Raw genomic sequence first — 22,340 nt, 5'->3', positions numbered from 1 at the left:
ATGTCTATGATTAAGTTAGGCACAGAGCAGAGAAGATCTGATCCCATTTAGTATGAAGCTGTTTGAAAAACATGCATTCTGCAAGGAGCTGTGAGAACTATGGAAACATTTAGGGTGTTAAGGTACAGAATTTTTTTCCTCATAAAATAAAAAAAAGTTTCTCATTTTTGCCCTTCCATGGTCTCTGCTGCGGCACAGACTCAGCAAAGCTGTCATATGTCTAGGCGAGTTTTGCTAGCAGTGAAGTACAGTTACTGCTCTCAAGTATCCAAACTATTCCTCCCTGAATCATTCCTCCAGACCGTGGCACCTCTCCTCACCTCCACTTCCTTTTTGCCCAGAAAATGGAAGTCTGTGAAGCCCAGCCGTACCTCTGGCCTCACCACAGCTTCACTGTCAGGGGGACCCCAAGAGAGTCCGAGCTGCAGCATCCTGGGTAGTTAGTTGGCATTGCCAGGTAGTAAATGCAGAGCCCGCCTTCCCAACTTGAACATGGCATTGCTGTTAAAACAAGCAGCTGTTTCACCTAAGCTGAATAAAAAAGAGCTGATTATCTACTTGCTTAGCCATTAGCAACAGTCAAAAATGCGAAGAAATCAAAGTCCTGCATGCAGACTCCCCAGAGTTTTGTGGAAATGCAGGTCTTGATCTAAGCTGTGTGGCTTGGGCCTGTCTTTTGTAACAGTCCTAGCAGTTCATCAAGTTACTGCTTGTTCTGTGTATCCCCCCCAGGAGTAATGGGCAGGCCTGCAAGCCATATTGCAAATTATTGATTTTGTCTTTCTCTTCATATAGATGAATGATGTTCTGCTGTACACATATCCCCAGAAGGATGGCAAATACCGACTGAAAAACACCTTGACTGTGTCAGGCATGAAGGTAATGCCTCATCTGTATTATAGGCTGGAATTAAAGTTGTATAGTGGGCTGTTAGTGCTTTGCTGGTTTATGTCTCATATCCAGCTGAGGGCAAGGGGAAAGAGGGGATTGACCTGTTATCAGGGGATTCCCTTGCCTCTTACAGGAGATAGAAGGAAAAATAATATAAAGCAAACATATAAAAGATTCTCTATAAGGCTGTGACTTAGTAGAACAGCCCTATTCAGGCTGCATAAATAATACAAGCCAAAATCAGATTTACCATGTGATCATGAAACTGGAAACAGAAAAGATTTATTATCCCATTTTGTCCATTCCTCCCTTCATGTCTCCAGCCAATACATGGTTGTTCCCTACAACATATTCACTAGGGCTTAGTCTGCGTGGTTTTAAATTCCTGCTACTCAAAATTTACATAAGCTTTCATTTGCCTGGTTTTCATGTGCCCTTTAACTGTTTTCATCAAAAGCATTAATGGGTTCAAAAAGTGATTAGCCAACTTTATAGGGAAAAGGTGTACTGGGAGCTATTACATGCAATGATATAAACACAGTCTCTTCTTCAGTAAATTTCTAAACTGCAGATTACAGAAACTGGACACAATGGTTTTTCCCTAAGCATCCATTGGCACCGGTACCTGTGCAACAGGAGATATTGGGCTGGAGGGGTCTTTGCTTCTTACCTAGCCATCCATTATATACCTCCCACCAAGAACCTTCATAACTGTTCTACAGCTAATATGCCAAGTTGTATTTATGTGAAAGAGGACTTGAAGTGGCAAGTCAGGAGTTTGGGGATCTAGGAAACAAGATGAGAACTACTAATCATTAATTCCAGCAGAATGACATGGGTGGGTTGAGGTGTTATGAAAAGGTGGGAGGCTGATCACCCTGGAGACCTGATAGTCTAAAACTAACTATGGGTTCCCAGCTGGGGTAGGAATCACCAAAACACTCCAGAGAAAAGGAGTTGCAGAGCAAGTACTTGTTGGGGTACATTTGAATCATTGGCGCAGTAGATGCTTGTTAATAACAACCTATCAGTACCATGAAGCTGTGTTTCTCCTAAGTGGCTGTTGCTGTTAGTAGGCAACTAATACATTACACGGCAAGAAAAAGGTTTTAGCTGAGCTGTAGCTTTTAAGTATTTTTTTTGCTCTTAAAGAGCATTGCTGCGGACAGGCATTCACTGAACTGAAGTGCTTCACTGTATAATGTCTGCATGTCAGGAAGAAAGTTATTTCTATTCATTCCAAGAATAGCCAAAACTTTTGTCCAAAATGCTCTGACACTTGTCAGACTAAACATCTCCTAAGCTTGTCATATTAAAACTGAACCCTGATTGATACTTCATCCTTACCTTTATAGTTGGATTAAATTATTTTTTTCCTTTAGCACCACCACCATATTGAAATAGAGAGCATTCCTCATTATACCAGCGATACAAAAGCCAGACAATCCTACCTGCCCATCTCTTTGCATTGAAATATGAAAGAGATGGCTGGGACATCATAGATCCAAATGCATTGAGACTTGTATGGTGTACTGGTTATGTCCACATTCATGTTCATGGCTTTTTTTTCTAGGTCAGCCGCCCAATGACAGAAAAAGCCCAAAACGTCCTGAAGATTGAATATGATGAATATTGCCTGACCCTGTCAGCAAGGTACTGTCCCCAAACAGCCATGGCAGAGGGTGTTACATTCTAGAGCTGTATTTCTAGATTAGTCTAACCAATACCCAGGACTTTACTGGTGTCTCATTCCTTTTTAACTCAATTTCAGTCTGTGCTATTGTGACAGACAATGACTGAGTGCTTGATTACACAATGAAGATATTCATTATAAATGTGAAGCTCATAAACTGTAACTAATTCAGCTTATATACTGAGAAAAGATTAGAAGTCGGCTCTCAATAACATCTTAAAGAGAAGAAAGTCTGTAACTAAGAAGCCTGAGTCCTTTCCATTATCTTTCACACTTTTTCCCTGTGACACTAGGAGTATGTTTTATCTCCCTTTTATAAGTTCACTTGTTACCTCATACCACTAGGGTTGCAAAACTGCTGGAGAAAATAGTAGTACCATGCAATAGATATAGAAGTATCTAATAGTGCTTAAATGACAAATCCAAAATTGTACCTTACTGACAACCTCACGGGTCTTTCTAATAAAAGGAATTTCACTAATGAGTTTGTGTAGTGCTAGTACCGATTTGCAACTGGGAGTCAGGATGTCTGTCCTGGGATCACAAGCTAATGCCGGAAGGAGATTGTAGGTCAGTTTCTGATCAGAAGATAGCAGTGTACGATATTTTTTCATGCTTCTAGCCCAAAATTATCCTGCAAATTTACCTAGAGCTACAGCAGAAAGGTGGCTGCCTTGGTGTAGTTTGCTACAAAAGACATAGCACACTAGCAGTGGTATTAAAATTAAGCCTTCCAAATAACAAGGTCTTCAAAGTTTTAAGTACTGACTTTCCCACCATCAGTCTCCAACTACAGCATGGCTGGAAACACAGCAGATTTCCCTAAATTACACAGTGCAACAGAAAGACAGGGAGGGCACTTTCTTATTCAGAATCAGAATTTGGAGCTCTTATCCTTCCCAGAGCACTTGCCATCTGTGGGCAGTGCTCAGATAGCTGTCAAAGCCTTTTTGTCTATTTCCTTTTAGAGCCAGCAAATAAGAAAACAACTGAGATTTTCTTAGAGCTGTACACTCATCACAAACCCTCAAAATATACACACAGTACTTCTGAATTACCTGCTGCCAGTTACAAAAGCAGGATGTGTACAGTCCTTCTGTATTGTGGAGGGGAAATAACTGCAGCATGTCCCCTTTATTTAGGGCAACTGAAGTTGGCATCCCTACTGAGAAATTTGGGATGTTCTGCTTGCATTGTTATGTTGTTTCTTTGCCTTTTGTACTCATATCAAGTCTGTGCTTAGTTAGCCTAAACAAAGCATGTGAGGCCACTGCGAGCTGTGTTTCTTTGGTAGTAGATAGAACCAGGGCCTGAGACTAAGGTTGCCCTTCTGATAACAGCCAGACAGAGACTGACTCTTATCAGAGCACCGGGAAAGAGCCCCTTTCCCTTCCTTGTGCTGCTCATTCTGGGACCGATCTGCCATAAGTCACCCAAGAACATTTTTTCCTCTCCCTTTCTGTACTGGCTGGCCGAGCTGAAGAGACACTGGTGGGAAAGCATGCTCTCCTAACCCCACTGCACAACATCCTTAGCCTGCTATGCTGACCAAAAGGAGTACCAAAGACAGAAAAGTACCAGAAGGCTTCAAGCGTCCCTAAAGACTGTATCTTTTACTGCTTACACCGAGGTGCTGCAAATCTGCACTGAAGGCCAGTTGTTAACAATCACAAGCCAAACCTCAATGCCTTTTCACTTGTATGAGACAACGTGAATGCATAGAGGAAATATGGCATGAGTGCCAGGGACTAAAGGCAGTAGAATGAGGATGACCAAAGCTCAGAAGTCAGCGTGGCTATATGAGCAGATGGCACTGCTGAAAATGGCTCACTCACCTGAAGGGCCATGTTACTGGCATGTAGTGAGCTCCTAACAGATCTGAGCACAGAGCCTTTATGGAGAAGGCTCATACTGCCCTTATACCTTTATTTGCATTTCAAAAATGTTCTTCTTGGGGTAACCATGTGGTCCCCCTATAAAATACCAGAGCACTGGGAGAACGCAGTCAGTGTTACCTCCCTAAAAGGCTATTTCAGAGTGACACTTACAGCACTGCAACAAAATCCCATCCCATCCCAGTCCAGTTTCTGTGTTCCATGGATGTCCCCTGCTGTCCAGGAGACTGCAGTGACAATTTGACCCTCTCTTTCTATTTGCTTAAGAATATATGAGCCAACATGGATAACTGATAGTTCAGCACAAAAGGTGCAGCCCAAAAATCAAACAAGGACAAAACGTGGCAATAGTGAATCAAGGTCTGAGCTTCTCTGAGCCTCAGAGGTTCAGCAAAAATTCCTCTTAGCCTTCATGCAACCAATGAAATAGCTAATTAAGAATAGGCCAGTGCCCATTGACATATCTTACTTATCAGCAGACAGGTGTTATTCCCACATTTAGACACTAATAACCTGTGATTACTGCCTGGAGATGTTCAATGGAGTGGAGAAGAGGTTAAAGGGGCCAGTCAGATATCAAGCTTTTAATAGCAGATTGTCCCTCTTATCTGTCTTTCCCAAAGTGGCTTTAATTTACATCACTCTATGGGCCATGATTTCCTTTGTTTTTTTAAAATCATACCCTAATTCTCAAGTGAAGGGAATTTCCAAGAAAGAATTAACAAGAGAAAGGTTGAAGCCAGGACTTCCTTTAGTGCTTTGCAGGCTGCGAAATAATTTGTCTGGAAGATACAGACATCTTCAGATTTCTTAGAAAGTGTAATTTGACATGACTTTTGGTAATAATAATGACTGACTAGTAGTGTGACTCTTGCCAGAGATTATCTCCTGTAACGTAGCCTCTTGGCTTGCAGAGGTTAGCCTACATGTAGTAGATACACTGGCTCAGAGTTCCTGCTCCAATTTCTGCTCCAGGCTTGTTGAATTTTACAGAGGCTGATGTTTTTCAGACAAGGGCTTATGCTCATGGTGCAGAGGCATGCTAAGTCAGACATCATTGATAAGATCTGGCATTTCCTCTCTTTTTGTGCCCTTTTTTTTTTTTCTTCTCTTTTTTAAGACCACAAAAGACAAATTGTTCTCAGATGTCTTGTTTGGTGGCCTTCATGAGGACAGTATGAGGAAATCACAGCTGAACAGCAGCTGGCAATGATGCCACTGCTAATTTTTACAACAAAGTCTAGTGGGTAGCTTTAATGTGAATGGCTGGTATGACTTGGGGAGGGGAGACCACACTGAGTCGCATTCCCTCCTGTGACTGATGCTGGGAACAGCTAGAGCTGTGCACACTTTCAGATGGACAGGAAGCACACAGTTTGAAGTCACAGCAGGAAAACCAGCTAACACAGGCAGGACAGCTTATGGCTGTAACAGAGCGAATGCATCTGGGAAGTAACCGGCACTAAGAGCCCTGCTGCTTTTCTGGGATAGCTGGACTGACAGAGAAGCACAAAGTGCTCACTGTTTTGCCTTGTGCAAAGGGGGCATCTAGGGGCCAGTCTGGAGAACTACTGGCCTCCATGCGTAACTGCAACTAGAGGGAACGCAGAACTTCCTTCCCAAATTGCTGTCCTGGCCTCTTGCCAGGAGACTGGAGACTGACTGTGATGAAGCCAGAGGAAAATGAAAGCATTCACCATCTCCACTGTGGGTGACGGACTTCTGCGTTTCCCAACATGCAGATCATCTAAGCATCCCACTGTAGAGATGAGCATAAATATGCTTACTTTGAGTAACCCATGCCAACACTACACGCCCCAGGGTGCCTAAAAGCTAGGGCAGACACAACAAAAAGAGACATTTCATACTGTCCTGTGATCTAGGATTGAGCAGCTTATAGTAAAGTTGGACTACTTTGAAAAATTTTCTGGGCATTTAGTTCCTTCTCAGTCACAGTCTTAACCATGGATCTACACTAATCATCCCAGTGAATATGTCCAACAGTCAATTTTGTTCCTGGTCAGAAAATTACCAGTTCAATGCAGTAGTGGGGAAAGGCAAACGTTGATAAAGTGAAGCTTTTCTCCTCTGATCCAGAAACAGCTTGTTTCAGTCCCTGTGCATGGCATTGACTGCTCTGCTATATTTCATTCCACAGCTCTTGCTCGGAAAGGGATGACTGGTACAGCTGCATCAGCAGACACATCCCAGATGACTACAAAGTTCACAACACTTCCACTTTCCACAGCAGCGTGGAGGTAAAAGGAGGCCAACTCTTTCAATGCTTGAAAGGGGAAGGGGAAAGGAAAAGAAAGAGAGAGAGAGAGGAAAGGAGGAGGATTATGAAATGTGGAGTTCCTAGTGGCAAGACGTTCTTACTATTTTCATTTAAACCAGTATGCTAAGCTTAAATAATGAAGCTCACAGCACACCTCTGAAATTTTAATCACACTCTATACTCTGTGGTCTTTGCTTAAATAGGAGTTCTTCTGGAGGAAGACTACTTTGTCCTAAAGCGTAACTATTTTGGATGAACTAAAACCAGCTACAAACTTCATAGATTTTAAGAAAACAAAACTACCCATTAGTTACATTAATATCATACACACAATGAAGTCACTGCCAATGCAAACCCCACCAGCAATATTCTCATTGTACCAGCAAAATTGATGTATATTATTATCTCATTCATTTCAGTTTTACTACTCCCAGTTAAGAAGGCAAAGAATGCATCTGACAAAAAGTAAAAATACTGTTTTAGGTTATGTAGAACCTCAGTTTTACTAAATAAGAACAACTGGGGAAAAAGAATGTTGGTGAGGCCACACCTGGAGGGCTGTGTCCAATGCTAGGCTCCTCGGTATAAAAGAGACATGGACATACTGGAGAGCGTCCAACAAAGGGCCATGAAAATGATGAAGGGACTGGAGCACCTCACATATGAGAAAAGGCTGAGAGAGCTGGGACTGTTCAGCCTGGAGAAGAGAACCTCCGGGGAATCTCATCAACGTGTATAAATACCTGAAGGGAGGGTACAAAGAAGATGAAGCCAGCCTCTTCTCAGTGGTGCCCAGTGACAGGACCAGAGGCAATGGGCACAAACTGAAACACAGGAGGTTCCCTCAAACATCAGGAGACACTTTTTCACTCTGAGGGTGACTGAGCACTGGCACAGGTTGCCCAGGGACGTTGTGGAGTCTCCATCCTTGGTGATATTCAAAAGTCACCTGGACACGGTCCTGGGCAGCTGGCTCTAGGTGGCCCTGCCTGAGCAGGGGTTGGACCAGATGACCTCCAGAGTCTGTGATTCTGTGATTTAATTTTTGAAGACTTCAGAAATTAAAAAATGAATTCAAAAAACAAAACAGGATTTTCCTTCTGGTCTGAAGCTAATCTACTTTCAAATATTTAACAAGAAAAAATTAGAAATTAGTTAGTATAGCAACCTAAACCAAATCCTTTTTCAACACATTAATTTCTTTTGCAGCTCTGCTTCTGATGTAAACCTGAATGTGCGCAAGGAGGAATTTGGAGGAATTTGATTTTTCTGTGTTTAAATCCTATTTGTCTGCAGAAGTCTAATTTCCTCATAGGAAACCCTCCTAACAAACAGTCCTTCAAAGGCACAAGAGCTTGTGCTACACTTGTGCGAAACACTAAGCTGCTGTGAACTGACAGTGGGTACCCATAATACTTTGGTGCTGAACCTGAAGTTACACAGCTTCTCAGCACGACTTATTAGATTGGGTTCAGTTCCACATTGAACTGTGGGCTTTCAGGGGCTTGGAGCAAAGGCACCTGTACAACACTGCAACGTGGTGCATTCCAAGAAATAGGAACAGTGAATACATTTTTAAAGCTGCTTACATATATTCAGATCAGCCATGAAAAGCATGGATCAGATTTGGATTGTGTGGGGGTAAATTAATCTCTGGTTTTACTGTTTTCTGTACTCTCTCTTCCCTGATCATAGCACTGCCCCAAAGTGTAAGGACATAAAGAGCTCAGGCCCTTTTCGATTGAAAGCTATAGAGCTTTTTATGGATATTATTTCAAAAGCTGTTAATAAAAAGATGGCTTTAACTCATGTTCTTACCTGCGATTTGTATATGCAATGAATCAGATCCTTGTCTGACATGGAAGAGTGTCAGTGCCTGACCGATAATAGATCTACATGGATTTTTACCTGTTGTGATGCTGGCTTTAACAGCATCATGTACTGATTGGCCACGGTCTTTCAGTGCTGAAGCAGCTGTATCTCACTTACAATGTGCATTAGGAATTAGAAAATTTGGGGATCTTAGCAGGTGAAGGTAGACTGAAATGAGAGGAGAATTGTATCTGAATGGAGCAGGGCTGACTAAGTGTACCTGGGAAGTGTGAATGCTTCTTCATTTGTTCTTGTTTGATTTTAAGCTAAGGGAAAGGCTTGGAATACCCTTGGGTGAGAGGCCTCCTACTTTGGTACCTGTGTCCCATGTCATGATGTGCATGAACTGTGGCTGTGACTTTACCCTCACTTTGAGGCGACATCATTGCCATGCCTGTGGGAAGGTAAGAGCTGTACAAGGTTCTCAGGGAGGCTTTATTCACACCTCTACGACACTGGCTGCCACTGCTGTAACTTTTGCAAACTTACAGCAACATCAAGACCAGAATTTGACTTCTCACAGAACCTGTTAGTGCTTTGCTAAATTAGGTAATTAGGTTTCTAATGACTCTAGTAGGAACAACAGTAACCTTCCCTTGAAGGTCAAATTAATTCCCAAAGGCTAGTAGTTGAAGGCTTACAGGATAATTGTTGCTGAGTCCCGCCATTATATCTGATATACAGCTAGCTCTAGAGACAATGAAGCAATACACTAAAAATACAGGCTCTGTTCTGGACCAGAGTAGTATCACATCTAGTCCATGTCCTGTCCCTAATAACATCTGGTAAAATTGTCTTCCAAGAAAAGTGAAGAAACTCAGCAGTAGAGCATGGTTTGGTCAGTGACCGAAGGGAAAATTTCCTCTGTGGTCCATTGAAGAGCTGCTGCCTTTTGCCCTAAAGACAAGGGGATCTATAATCTTTCTTGGTTTTCTCCCTTTATCACTGACTCTAGAGATTTGTTTATACACATAAACCTGCAGTCCTGTTTTAAACCATGGCTGTCTTTTAGCCTCAATGATTTTTTTTTTTGTATCAAACTACTAGTAATTTTTGCTAGTATGAAAAAGCATTTACTTAATATTTTTCCTAATTTCACAGAGAAAATCAGTCTGTACCTACACAGGGATAGCAGGAACATGCAAGCTTCCTTAAGAAAACAATGTTACTAACAAAGCTATGAAAACAGAAATAATATTAAAGTGGTCTTTCTGTGATTCACTAATAGGGTAGGTATAAGTTCCTGGGGAGATGTGCACAGCAATGGTATGCAACCAAATACAGTGATCAATTCTGCTTGGCTTACAACAGTGTAAGTTTACAGCAATCACATTTCAGTCAGTAGACTTACTCTGACTGCCGCAGTTTTAGGAGAGAATCACATCTGGTCCACTATCCGTCTTCCTCTCCCAACCAGCTCAGAGGATTTGTTTTGTATGTGCATATATATAAATTCAAATTATATTTACGTGCATCTCTCCATGCTGGAACAGATTGTATGTCGAAATTGTTCAAGAAACAAGTACCCTATGAAGTACCTCAAAGATCAAGCAGCCAAAGTCTGTGATAGCTGCTATGTGGAACTTAAGAAAAGAGGTAAGGTTCCTTCATTCTTGGTAAAACTGACAAACCCATTTCCTGCCTGTATAATGGGGAGGCTTTAGGATCTGCCTACCATGTTGTGTTTTGTTAAAGAGGATTTATCATTTCAAGCACAAGGCATGTGTATTGAGGTCCCAGGAGTGCCAGGCTGTATGGCAGCTAAAACTGTTTTAGCAAGCCAGGTTCTCTGAGGGTTCCCCTGGCCTTTTGATAAACCAGAATAACAATTAAAAACTACGTCCTATGAGGAGCAGCTGAGGACATGAGGTTTGTCTAGTTTGGAGAAAAGGAGGCTGAGGGGCCATCTCATTGCTCTCTGCAGCTTCCTGAGGCGAAGTGGAGAGGGAGGTGCTGATCTCTTCTCCCTGGGATCCAGGGACAGGACACGTGGGAATGGTTCAAAGCTGCATAAGGGGAGGTTCAGTCTTGACATTAGGAAACACTTCTTTACCCAGAGGGTGGTAAAACACTGGAATAGGCTTTCTAGAGAGGTGGTCAATGCCCCAAGCCTGGCAGTGTTTAAGAGGCATTTGGACAATGCCCTTAATAACATGCTTTAACTTTTGGGCAGCCCTGAATTGGTCAGGCAGTTGGACTAGATGATTGTTGTAGGTCCCTTCCAACTGAACTATTCTATTCTGTGATGTAATTATAGGTGATAGCTCTTCCCTGTCATTTCTAATGAATTATCCTTAAAGTAAAGCAATGGCTTTACAGTTCCTCACTGTCCTGATTCATGTTGCAGGCTTCTTTCAAGTAGCTCTAGGTTATTACCATTAACTTAGGGTGCTATGAAATCCACCCATCTAATCAGATTTAAAGGGGTGATTTGAAAGAAAAGCTAAAATAAAAACCGGCTATGGAGGAGGCATTGCATTTTCCTTAGTCATTTGCATTAGTGTATTGTGTGTCTCTTACCCCAGTCTGATATGTACCGATTCATCCATTTCCCCCTTCCCTTTCTGAATTTTCTTAATCTTGCAGAGCGGCCACTAAGTGTGAGCTTCCCTCCAACTTCATCCAGGTGTTCAAGCAGTGCCTTCTCCTCTGTCTTCCACAATATTCATTATTCATCTTTTAAGAAACAGAAGAAGATCCCTTCAGCTCTTATGGAGGTAGGACCAAGCTGCCTGAGAAAGGCAAGGAACTGTAGAGAACTGTGTGCTCATACTTCAGCAGCTATGTTTATAATTTATTTTGTGTGCAGTGGGCTCAGCCCATGCCCTGGTCTACTTTCATCATGCAATTATTTTTTTCTGTTTTTCACAATAGTGTTTAAAATACAAAGATACCACAGAAGCTTCTTGAGCCCACTGAGAAACTCAATTAGAGCAGCATACTTCAATTTGCTTATCAGCCTGTGAAGTCTTTAGAAAACTAAGACGACTTCAAGGTACTAGATAGTACAACAAGCAGATCACAGACAATGACAAGTATCAACACAGCATGATATACTGTTTACCAGTTACCTCTTTTGACAAGTCCCTTACTTCTGAAATCGTACTTTGATTTCAAGAGAAATAAATTACCACTTACTTAGGGAATAGACTCTAGTTCTTGGCAATCAATTCAGGAGCATACGTGTTTAATCAGGCACTTTCTCTCTTGAAACCAAATTATTTCAAATCAAATGGTTAAAATCTTGATCCTACCAGCATAAACAAATAAAATTCCCACCAATTTCAATGGGGCCAGGAGTTCTCCAGCTGTATTAGTTTTTCTTTCCAGGAACAAGGTGCCAATCATGTTGATGTAGTCTAGGTAGCTAAGTTGCCCATTGAACTCAAGCACAGTAAGGTACTCCCATTTCACTGAAATCAGCAGGTATTTATCATTGTATTAAAGAGAATAGGGTGCAAACATCTTGCTGAATTCATTGTACAGTCGAGACATCTTGAGGTTGATTTGTACCGAGGTGAAACTGAGCCAAAGATACAAGCATGTAATACAAACACACAAATTGAATACTGAAAGAACCGGCAGGCAAAATTTCAGCCCCATTAGGAAAAAAACATTGCCTTTCTATCCACAAGGAGGCAGCACATGTTAATTAATATGAACTGTCTCACAATAACATTGCTCCGTAACTTTTTCTAACTTGCTTTACCCAGGTCCTAGAACATTTCTGTTCCGCTGCAAAACACTGCTGTGCTACTGTTCAGTCTTCTCTTGTATCAGTGCTACAAAAGCTGGTTTTGAATCTCTGCCCTTTGTTTCTAAATCCAATACTATTGCAGTTACTACTGTAACTAATAACATACACTGCATTGTGTGTGTGTGTGTGTATAGTTCCATCTACTAAAAAGCTGGATCTTTAAGAACATTAAGCACTTAGATCTCAAAATACTTCTATGAGAGGGGTAACTTCTCAGAAATATTATTTCACAAATGAAACCAAGTCATAGTCAAGTGATTAACATAAATTGATACAAAGCCATTGCAAAGTCCTACGTATACCCACATCTTAGAAGTGTTCAGCCACAAGACTGTAATTCCCTTTTGGAAGCATGTACTTTTAACATACCAAAAAAACAGACCTGGGAAAAGGCACAAGTTTGGCTTCTCAGAACACAACTGAAAACTTGCTGACCTCAGTAATAATTCAACTGCATATTTTCCATCAGACTTACTGAGAACTAAGTTTAACCAGAAATCTCCAAATGGTTAAAAAGAACCATAATACCATGCTTGTATTTTTTCTGTCTCGATATTTTTAACGGTCTACTTATGGTTTCACAGACATAGACCTGGTTGTCTGATGTGATGCAAACATGCATAATCAGGAGGGGAAAAGCCTTTGCTGTTACAAATCCTGATTTCTCCTACCCTGCTCCAGGTGGCAGCCTCAGGAGAGGGAGCTACCATCAGTGGTTACCTCAGCAGATGTAAGAGAGGCAAAAGACACTGGAAGAAACGCTGGTTTGTTATCAAAGGCAAAGTCCTCTACACCTACATAGCAAATGAGGTACTGTGCAATCTGACTTGAAATAGTTTCCTATCTGAGTTCCCTTCTTTGCTCCCTACAGGCAGCAGAAGTAAATGTGAAAGGTATAAATGGCAGTTCTTACAACTACATGCCTTCTGAGACAGGGTCCTAACAGACTGAGTCCCCAGGGAGCTGTCCTTAGCTGAGGGGCCCAGCCACAGCCTTAGCTGGACCTTGGCAGCCTTCTTCGCAAACTGCCCTTCATTATTTGACTTCTTGCTATTCATGATGTTATATACTGTCACCCACTGTGAACCTTAGTCCACATATTTACACCTAAAGACTTCAAGGTCCTTAGGCGTTCTCTGGTGCACTTGGTAACTGCCAGGTATTTTGTAGATGGATGGTGCTATGATCCATTTCTGGTGGAGAGGAGAATCTTGTAGTTTTGCAAGTATAAATAGGATGTATTTGTCCTACTAATACCAACTGGGAAAGACAGGAGGCAGTCTGCAGACATGAGAATACTGCCTTGTGTATTGGCCTGTAAGCTCCTCCTTACAGCCAAGGAGGCTGGATATCAACTAGATCATTTTTATGTATTTTGTCTCTTCCCAGTCCCTTTTCTTATTTTAATTTCTTCTCCTTTGTGAATAGCTGCAACACAAATAAACTTGAAGTAAGTGTGTTATAAAGTTTGGTTATGATTTCGTAAGCATAAAAATTCATTTTGCTGAACAAAGGACACAGAATGCAAGAGCTGTAGTAATAGCAATATTTGGTACTTTAAGCCTTCAGAACACTTTGAAAACATCAATTATTTAAACTTTCATCACCACTGTGATGATTGCATGAAGCAACATTATCCCCTTTAAACAGATGAGGAGATCGAGGCACAAAAGAGTTGATGATTTGGCCAGCAATTCAGAACATTAGCATCAAATTCTGTATCCAATACATTTACCTTACCTCTGCTAACCTTAAAAGCGATCATTTCTGGTTCAACAATAGGGAAAAAGCAATGGAGGCTGATTACACTCTGCATTCCCAGTTTGCAATTTAGCTTCTAAAAGGAGAAGCAAAGGCAACATGCACATATAGAAAACATTACCTAAATACAGTGACCAAAACTGCAGCTATCAGTAACAGCTAAACTGCAATTCGATTAAGGCTTATAATTTTCTTTAACTTGTACAAAGCAGTGTCTGGCAAGCAAAATTAATGGATGTTTCTTGGGATTAAATTAACAATTAATTGCATTACCAGCTCAGAAATTTCAAAGCAGTATTTTGGAAAGCAAGTGTGCTGTTTGAGACTGCAGATTTCTAAAAAAGTTGCTAGTGCTATGAAAGGAAATGACAAGGTACCAAAAAGACTACTACTTGCACTCAGCAAATAAAAGTGGTTGAAAGGAATGTAACTGGGAGTGGGTCTCAGGCATTCAGAACTGCTGCTGTACTGTCCTATACTCTCAGTAACCTCTAGTTTGCCTCCTGGACCGTTATGTCAAAGATAGCCATAATTTGACCTTCATGGCCATGTGGATGATCATGAACAACTGGACTTTCAGAGGTGGTGTTCAAGTTCAGGACTAAGACTAGATGAACACGTGCAGTACACAGGCATTGTTCCTATTCAGGTAAGAGCCACCAGTCCAGCAGAAGATTCACACTACTGCTTTTGCAGCCCTGTCAGAGAGGGGTTATATCCTTATTTGGTTTTCAGAACGAGTCCTCAAACGGTTACAAGCCTTCTCTCTAAATTTTGTTTCACTTCTTGTTTGCTTTCAGGACAAAGTTGCCACAGAAAGTTTGCCTTTGTTGGGTTTCACCATTGCCCCAGAAAAGGAGGAAGGAAGTACGGATACAGTTTTCCATCTCTACCACAAGCAGACTCTCTTTTATAGCTTCCGAGCAGAGGATAACAATTCAGCACAGAGGTACGCAGGTAGACTTCCAAACTAGCCAGTGCATGGGTCCAAAAGCTTATGTAGGGCTTTTCCCTCTCCTTCACTTCAGAATGCCTTCATAACAGAGGAAACAAACAGCTTTAAGAGTGTTGATTAAGCCCAATTGCATGTGACTGGCCTGGGTGACATTAAAAATCTACCTGGTGCTTTTCAGTTCCTTCAGGAAGGAGAATTTGCTCCCTTGTACAGGTAAAGAGGAGGCTGAGTCTCAAAAGTCACGCCTAGAAGTCTGTCAAATGTGATTACTGTACAGAAACTTCTCTGATTTATGTGTTCTATTTATCCATCTCTTAGTTTTGTCATCAACAAATAATTGTTTAGATTTCCCATTCTAATGCTACTGCTTCCACATAATAAAATAGTCATGAAATTAGTAATAAAAATGCCAGCACCTCAAGACACACAGGGAAGGAAATGAGTGTTTATGGGAGGTTTTGTTGCTTTTAAATATACTTCAGTGGTTTCATCTTTCCTATTCTAAGACGGCACTTGTACTATCTTTGAGATTTTACAATAAATTACTCGTAAAGGTTGTACTAGAATGCAAAAGTCCTAGTACCCAGTTCCCTGCTTTAATCACAAAACTATAGTTCCTTGTTAGAGCTGGGATGGGAAATACAGTCCTTTCCAGGCTTTAAGTTCTTAAAATACTTATTTTTCTTAAAATACGTATGTTCTTAAAATGCATATAATTTTAGATGTACCACTTTTTCTTTCCTGCCCTTTTCAGGTGGATTGAAGCCATGGAAGAAGCATCCATATTATAGCAGCTATCACTCAATGGACTTGGAATAAATTCTCAGATTTCTATACATTCCCAGCAACCCTCTTCTGTCTTACAAAACTGAACAGTGTATTTCAGGCAAACTGGCTACATACACTGGATATGAACTGTTTCCAAATTGCTCTTTTTGCTTCCTTCTTACATCCACATTTCTGCAAATGGAAACTTTAAATTAGAGAATATTTATGATGATCTTTTTACGTCTGTGCGAGTTCAACCTGTACTACAAGCTTCTCCTCTGATCCCACAGTAAACTAAGTCTAACATCAAGACAAGAAAATACATGGAAGTACTGACTACAGTAAGTAACAGGCTCAGTTTAACTTACTGTAGAGCACTATCATATTTCATTGGGTTGGTTTTGACATCTACCATGAAATGAGAAACAATGTAGTAAACAACAAATGCTCATTTAAAGCACTTTATTATTTCTATTGAACTACAGCTTCATTTTTCATGTTTCTAAGTAGTTCTGTGGTCTGATTTATTACTCATCCATTAAGAAGTGCCAGTATGAAATTATGCCCCATGTATGCTAAATTGCTTCCACAGAAAATGAACGAACAACACATTCAATTTACCTGGTCTACCAATACTTCACTGGCTATGATCCACGATAATTACTTACTATCAATTTAAAATTTTACACAGATCACTATATAATTTATTTTAAAGGGTTTAAGTACTTTGAAATGCACTCCAGTAGCTCTACAAATCCAGATGTTGAATAATTTCACTTCTCCCTAAATACTGCATCAGACTCAAACCCAAAGGTTATTTTTAATTTATTATAAACCAGACAGTTTTTATTTAACACTAGTCTACCTAGTAGTGTTAAGATTTTTATCATCTATTTAAATAGTCTTATCTTTATTTTCAAAGCTCCTGTTGTTTCTGCTGTTCTTGTTATAAAAATGTCATCAAAAGTTTAATACATATAACCAGCACACCATTTGAAATATGGTGGTGGGCTGAAATGCACTTGTCTGAACCTGCTCTGCTGGAGTGCTTTGGAACTCTTGTGGCTAAATGTATCTTACATCAGACTGCTGTTGTGCACTACATCTCCAGGGCTGGATTCTCACCAGCCAAGTGTCATATGACTTCAAAGATGCTGTGCTGCTTTGCACCAGCTGAGGATATTGATCTCTGGAGTTTGGGGTTTTGTTTTTTTGTTGTTTTGGGTTTTTTGTTTTTGGGAAGGGTTTGTTTTTAGTGTTTTGTTTTGTTTTTTATAAAGAAGGTTGAGAAGTGGTGTTCTAATCATTGCAATAAAATGGTTTTGTGTCCTATATTTGCCATAATATGTGACTGAGGAATAGAATGGCATTTATGATTAAAATATAGCTTTGTATAAAAACACCATGTTCAAGAATTTACTTACATTAAAATATATTGGGGGGGATTTTTATTACTTACATTTTTCCCTTTCTTCAAGAAGCTTAATGGATATCTGAATTTTTGACTCTAACAAACTGTTTAGAATTGTCCGTATTTTTAAAGGCCTATAATATGTATCCAAATGATAAAGCTAGTTCAATTTATCACCTGGAAAAACAAACTTTAAAAACCCAAATATACACCTACGACTAAATAAAAATATAGTTGTTTTGGGGTTTTTTGATACATTTGAGTCTGATAGTCTCATAAAGCATAGGTTATCACATGCAAACAGAAATCAAGTATGAGAAAAATAAAACTTTTGTATTCTTTAGTTAATGGATGAACACCAATGTTAACCCTTTGTTTCAAGTTAGAATCATGGCCTTGCTACCAGTACACTGTAAATGTTTATCCCCCCTCTAAAACATTTTGCACTGACAAAAAAATAAGAGAATGTTGAATACAGAGTAGTATCTCTAACTACGGTCCCATATAAAACAAAACTGTACTACAGAACAACAGTATTATGAAGATTTAGGTGCTGACATTTAGTGACTGTTGTATGAAGTTTTCAGTTAAAAGCAGGAAATGAATACATGAAAATATTTTGTGGTAAAAAAATAAGATACAGTGCTATTAAACATTGTTTTAAGTAATGTGGAAAAATAAAAGAGCAAAACATAACTGCAGTTCTACAGGCTTTTTCTTTACATTATTTTTACCTTCTTTAACTCCAGCTTTGCGGTTCCAGTTACTGTTAACAGACACTTCTATTAACCAATTCTCTGACAAATTAAGGAAGAGCATCAAATCAAAAGATGGTAGTGGAGGCCTTCTGGTAGAAACAGGATTTAGAGCTAATTGCTATGATGAAGTGTTTCAGTCCACACTGCATTTACCTCCTGTAAAGCCCACCTACCAGTCAACTCTACTTCAGTTACAGATATAAGTGGTCTCAATACAGCACAAAGAAAGAGAAAAAAAATGAAAATGTCCTCACAATTTCAGTCCAACCGTTAATCTAATTTGAGCAAAGCTAAGCACCAGAGATAGACATTATCTTCATTTTACAGTTAATCCAGTAATCACCTTTTAGAGAATTTTAACATCTTAGAATAGAGGTATATAGATACTCAGTTTACTCTATGCCATTTACTTACAACCAGCTCTTTCTTCCTAACTTGTAGCTAGTATTACTCCTTCAATACAAAGATTTTGTTCCACACCTTCACAAATGTTTCAAAAAAAATTCAGTAATAAGTCACAATGTACTAGCTACTCAGTCAACAGCTCAGATGCAAGCTTGATCTCATTTGTTGTTTCAGTGTTTTTCTGCTTGTTTTGCTACTTACTGAAAAGCATTAAAATTATTAGCCATTATCTGCAACTGATATTTAGATCTATCTTACAGTATATGCCTAGTTAAAATCTGTTTTTTAAACAGTTATTAAATTATTTTTCTAAATCAAAGTACAAATCATTCAGAGTTGGAGAGTATTCAGACATGACAAGATCCCGTGCCATTTACACGAGCACCGCTGGCCTAGCCCTGGGACTACTACCTTTCCTGAGCTGATTCTGTGTTGCTTTTACGACTGATGAAAAACACACAGCTATGAATACCAACCAGGCTTTTCCTGTTTGCATGCTACTTTGGTACAAAAGCAATAAAGACTACTTTGGCTGTAACCATGTTCAGTGAATATCATTGTTTGTGAATGTAAAAAAAGTGCCAATACTCAGCGAGGGGAAAAGGTATTCCCTTGTCACTTTGTGAACCTCCGATGTGCTACACTTAAAAACAGTAGTCTAACTTCACAAGTTACTTGGCAACAAAACATACAAACTTCTATCTATTAAAAACAGTGAGATCCTTCAGACTGGATAACACTGAGACACCACTTTTGATCAAGTTTTGACAAGAAAGTTTCTAGATTCCAGGGCAGGTTTACAATCCCTTTCAGAGAGACCCAAGTAAAATAAAATTTAAAAAAAAAAAAAAATTATCTTTTCTAGAAGAACTGTTTCACAAATATTCTGAATATCTTCCTTTTCCACAGAATAACAACACCAGGAAAACTTTAAAGTGCCCATGAAACAGCATTGTCATTCTTTGCCATGCTTTCTTTATATTATTATTACTAAATGACAAGGTTTTTACATTCTTTTGGTTATTTTAATAGCTTTTTTCCCCCAGAAAAGTGTTGAAGCTTGTTTCTAATCTATATGCTTTGGAAAGGCATGGAATACATTTTACATAAACATGATCTGATTTTTTTCATCTTTTTACTTGTAGTACTACATTTTAATGTCCTTTCCTCACTCTAAGTTAAAAGAAACTGGAGGACAGTTTAAACTGCCTAGTAGTTGTCTATATTTTCATTTCACACACTATATGCCACATTATTAACCGTAGTACTTGCCAGCAGACAAATATGATCTTAAAGAAAGCACCACAGGAACTGGAATTACTTTCCATCCATACTGACAGTTCTTAGAGAGCAGCCAGGTCCTGCAGTAATAATTGAGTATGTCATTGAGAGGTCACTTAGGTGAATTTTGGGGAAGGGTTAGGATTTTGCACTGCTCCTGCTTTTCACAGTCTTCAATGTATAGCAGTTGCATATTGACTTAAAACTGCTTTTTACAAATGTTAATGAATAAAAAATAAATTTCCCTATATGAAATTTATTAAATAAAATGAAAAACTCTTTCTAGCTTATTCTCTGCAAAATTTCAATTCAATGTACAGCCACTACATGATAAATACCAATGATTTCTTGGATCAACAAGTTTTATCTCCTGCAATCAGAAACACAATTCTCATGAGCAGCAGAGAGCGCAATAACAAAACAAGTGTATCAAGACTACACAGCCACTAGACTTCACCTGGATCCGAACCATACGCTTTCTCAGACAACACTGAGGTGTCAGGTACATGATACTTTCCATATTCCTTCATAGAATCATAGAATTTTTTGCCTTTCTTCTGATCTGTCCAAAAACAACTGCAGCATGCTGGCAGGCCTAACAGAGTTGCAGTCAGTGTGGTACTTCACTGCTGAGCAAGATCTCAAAAAAATATCCAGTCATTAATACAAGATGATGTAAATCGGAAAAAAAAAAAAAACATACAAAGTCTGCTAAATCCATCAGCTTTCACAGCACTTGGTTCAGATTCCTAACATTCCATTTCAGTGCCCAATGATATATTTTTCGCCACAGCGGCAAGAAAAAGTAATTCTGAAAGCGTTTAACCACATTAAAGGAAACCGTAATCCAACTTTGGATTGTCATGAATTTGTATTTTGCCTCAGAAATCTTGAATCTGCTATGCATGTTCATTAGAATGAAATAAATCTTTGCTCTACCACATAATTGCCTTCCTTTGTCTCAAATATTTTTAGATGACAAGCTTGATTTAAAAAAATGTCAGTCCACTTGTATTTTCACACAGCTATAACCCGATATAAAATAAAAAGACCATGGCCATGTACACGTCTGAATGTGCACACAATATCAACTATGCAATGACCTCAGTACCAAAAGGAGGGCCATCAAACAGCTTGGTGCACAAGACAAAGGGCTCAAGTGAGCTCTGATGTTGTCAATTAGATGGTGGAAAACAGGAATTGCTACTCAAGCTCCTGAAGGATCAGCAAGTCCAGTGATACTATAAACATGGCATTTCAGGATGGAGGGAAGTCATTGTGTTCTCTAGTGTTCTCAGTAACCTTGTAGCATACTGTCTCAGTGGACAGTGTGTTCTCTATTACTTTAAACTAAATCTGTCTGCGCTTAGGCTCACAGGTTCGCTAGAGAGTTCCAAGGCAAATGCCACAGATTGTACCCGGAGCATTGCATCTTTGTCCTTGCGCATTCTGGAGATAACAGCAAATAGCATAAACCAGGTAAGATATAGAGACTTTTTTTAAGACGCATCTTTTACTCACTGGAACAGTCCCCACTACACAAGCAATACTTTAATTCTGACCACCACCTGAGCATTGTGAGCGCAAGGAATCACTCTTCCCTCTTTCCAGAATAGAACAGCATGTCATTAGCTAAATAACTGCATTTCCAAATAAACTAGTAAAAGTATTCAGAACTCAGGTTGAAGTGAGATTTTTCTGTAGTCAACAAAGCCTAGAGCAGATAGCAAGCTCACTTTTGCTAAGAGACAACTACGGAGAAATGAGGGCAAAAACCACACAGGATGGAGGTCACTAGCTTCCCTCAGCACTGCCCAGCCATGTACAAACCTGAACACAAGACACAAGGACTCGTACTTCAAAAATCATCCACTAACACTTAAAAGAGAGATTTAAATTGAATGTGGCATTAACAAGACCGAACAGTTTATACTCAGTCACTTATAACTGTTGAATTCTTCCATGCTAGATACCAAGCTTTGCCCTTAAAATTCACCTCAAAAGTTTCAGGAAAATTCTATGAAAATTTTAAGCACCTGAAATGACAACTTAAAAAAATAATCAACAGAGCTCTACGATACTGTCAATCCCAAACATTTAAAATACATGAATAACCTTAAATCCTACTTTTATTTTGTACTTCTCGGCCCGCCCTGACTTTTGACCCCCTTAGTCCATAATGTACTTTTACTGCCGACACCACCACCATGACCAGAGAGAGGGGTTTTGGCCTATGCCATAGGTACTCCTACAGCCCACCTTTGCATTGCAAAGGTTCTCTTCTTCCACATCTAAAACATCCTTCCCTCCCTGTAAGAGTGCACATCTCCCATCTCACCTCTGGTCTACGGTGAATTCAATCTGTTCTCCTGGGCGAGGAGCAACTTCCACAGGGTCTCTTCCCTCCTCTTCTTGTATGGCAGCTTTGCAGAGCATTTTTTCTTCTGAGGCAACTATCCCACAAAAGGGGGGAGCTAAAAGGTCCTTGTTATCAGCAGAAGAGTTTGAAAAAGACCACCACTAAAATCCTTTTTGAACTATGGCAGAGCAGTTTACGTCTTGACAGGAACCGCGGCCCGCGGAGAGGAGCCCACGCCCGAGCACGCGCTCCTGAC

At 39.8% G+C, this 22,340-nt stretch overlaps 1 protein-coding gene across 1 annotated transcript in view; it reads left to right on the top strand.

The window, feature by feature from the left end:
- Positions 1–15,121, top strand: part of LOC104078853 (FYVE, RhoGEF and PH domain-containing protein 5-like) — a 67,245-nt gene extending 52,124 nt beyond the window's left edge. Inside the window, exons 12-19 of the mRNA XM_009580664.1 lie at positions 796–879; positions 2,465–2,544; positions 6,638–6,737; positions 8,896–9,033; positions 10,123–10,225; positions 11,216–11,346; positions 13,068–13,196; positions 14,948–15,121. Of these exons, the coding sequence (XP_009578959.1) occupies positions 796–879; positions 2,465–2,544; positions 6,638–6,737; positions 8,896–9,033; positions 10,123–10,225; positions 11,216–11,346; positions 13,068–13,196; positions 14,948–15,121 (939 nt within the window). The remainder of the gene's footprint in view (positions 1–795; positions 880–2,464; positions 2,545–6,637; positions 6,738–8,895; positions 9,034–10,122; positions 10,226–11,215; positions 11,347–13,067; positions 13,197–14,947) is intronic.
- Positions 15,122–22,340: the final 7,219 nt, after the last annotated feature.

The sequence above is a fragment of the Fulmarus glacialis genome, unplaced genomic scaffold (assembly GCF_000690835.1).
Source record: "Fulmarus glacialis isolate BGI_N327 unplaced genomic scaffold, ASM69083v1 scaffold11356, whole genome shotgun sequence".
In the NCBI taxonomy this organism is placed as follows: Eukaryota; Metazoa; Chordata; class Aves; order Procellariiformes; family Procellariidae; genus Fulmarus; species Fulmarus glacialis.
The sequence above is the reverse complement of the archived record's forward strand: the minus strand, read 5'-3'. Positions and strand labels throughout refer to the sequence as shown.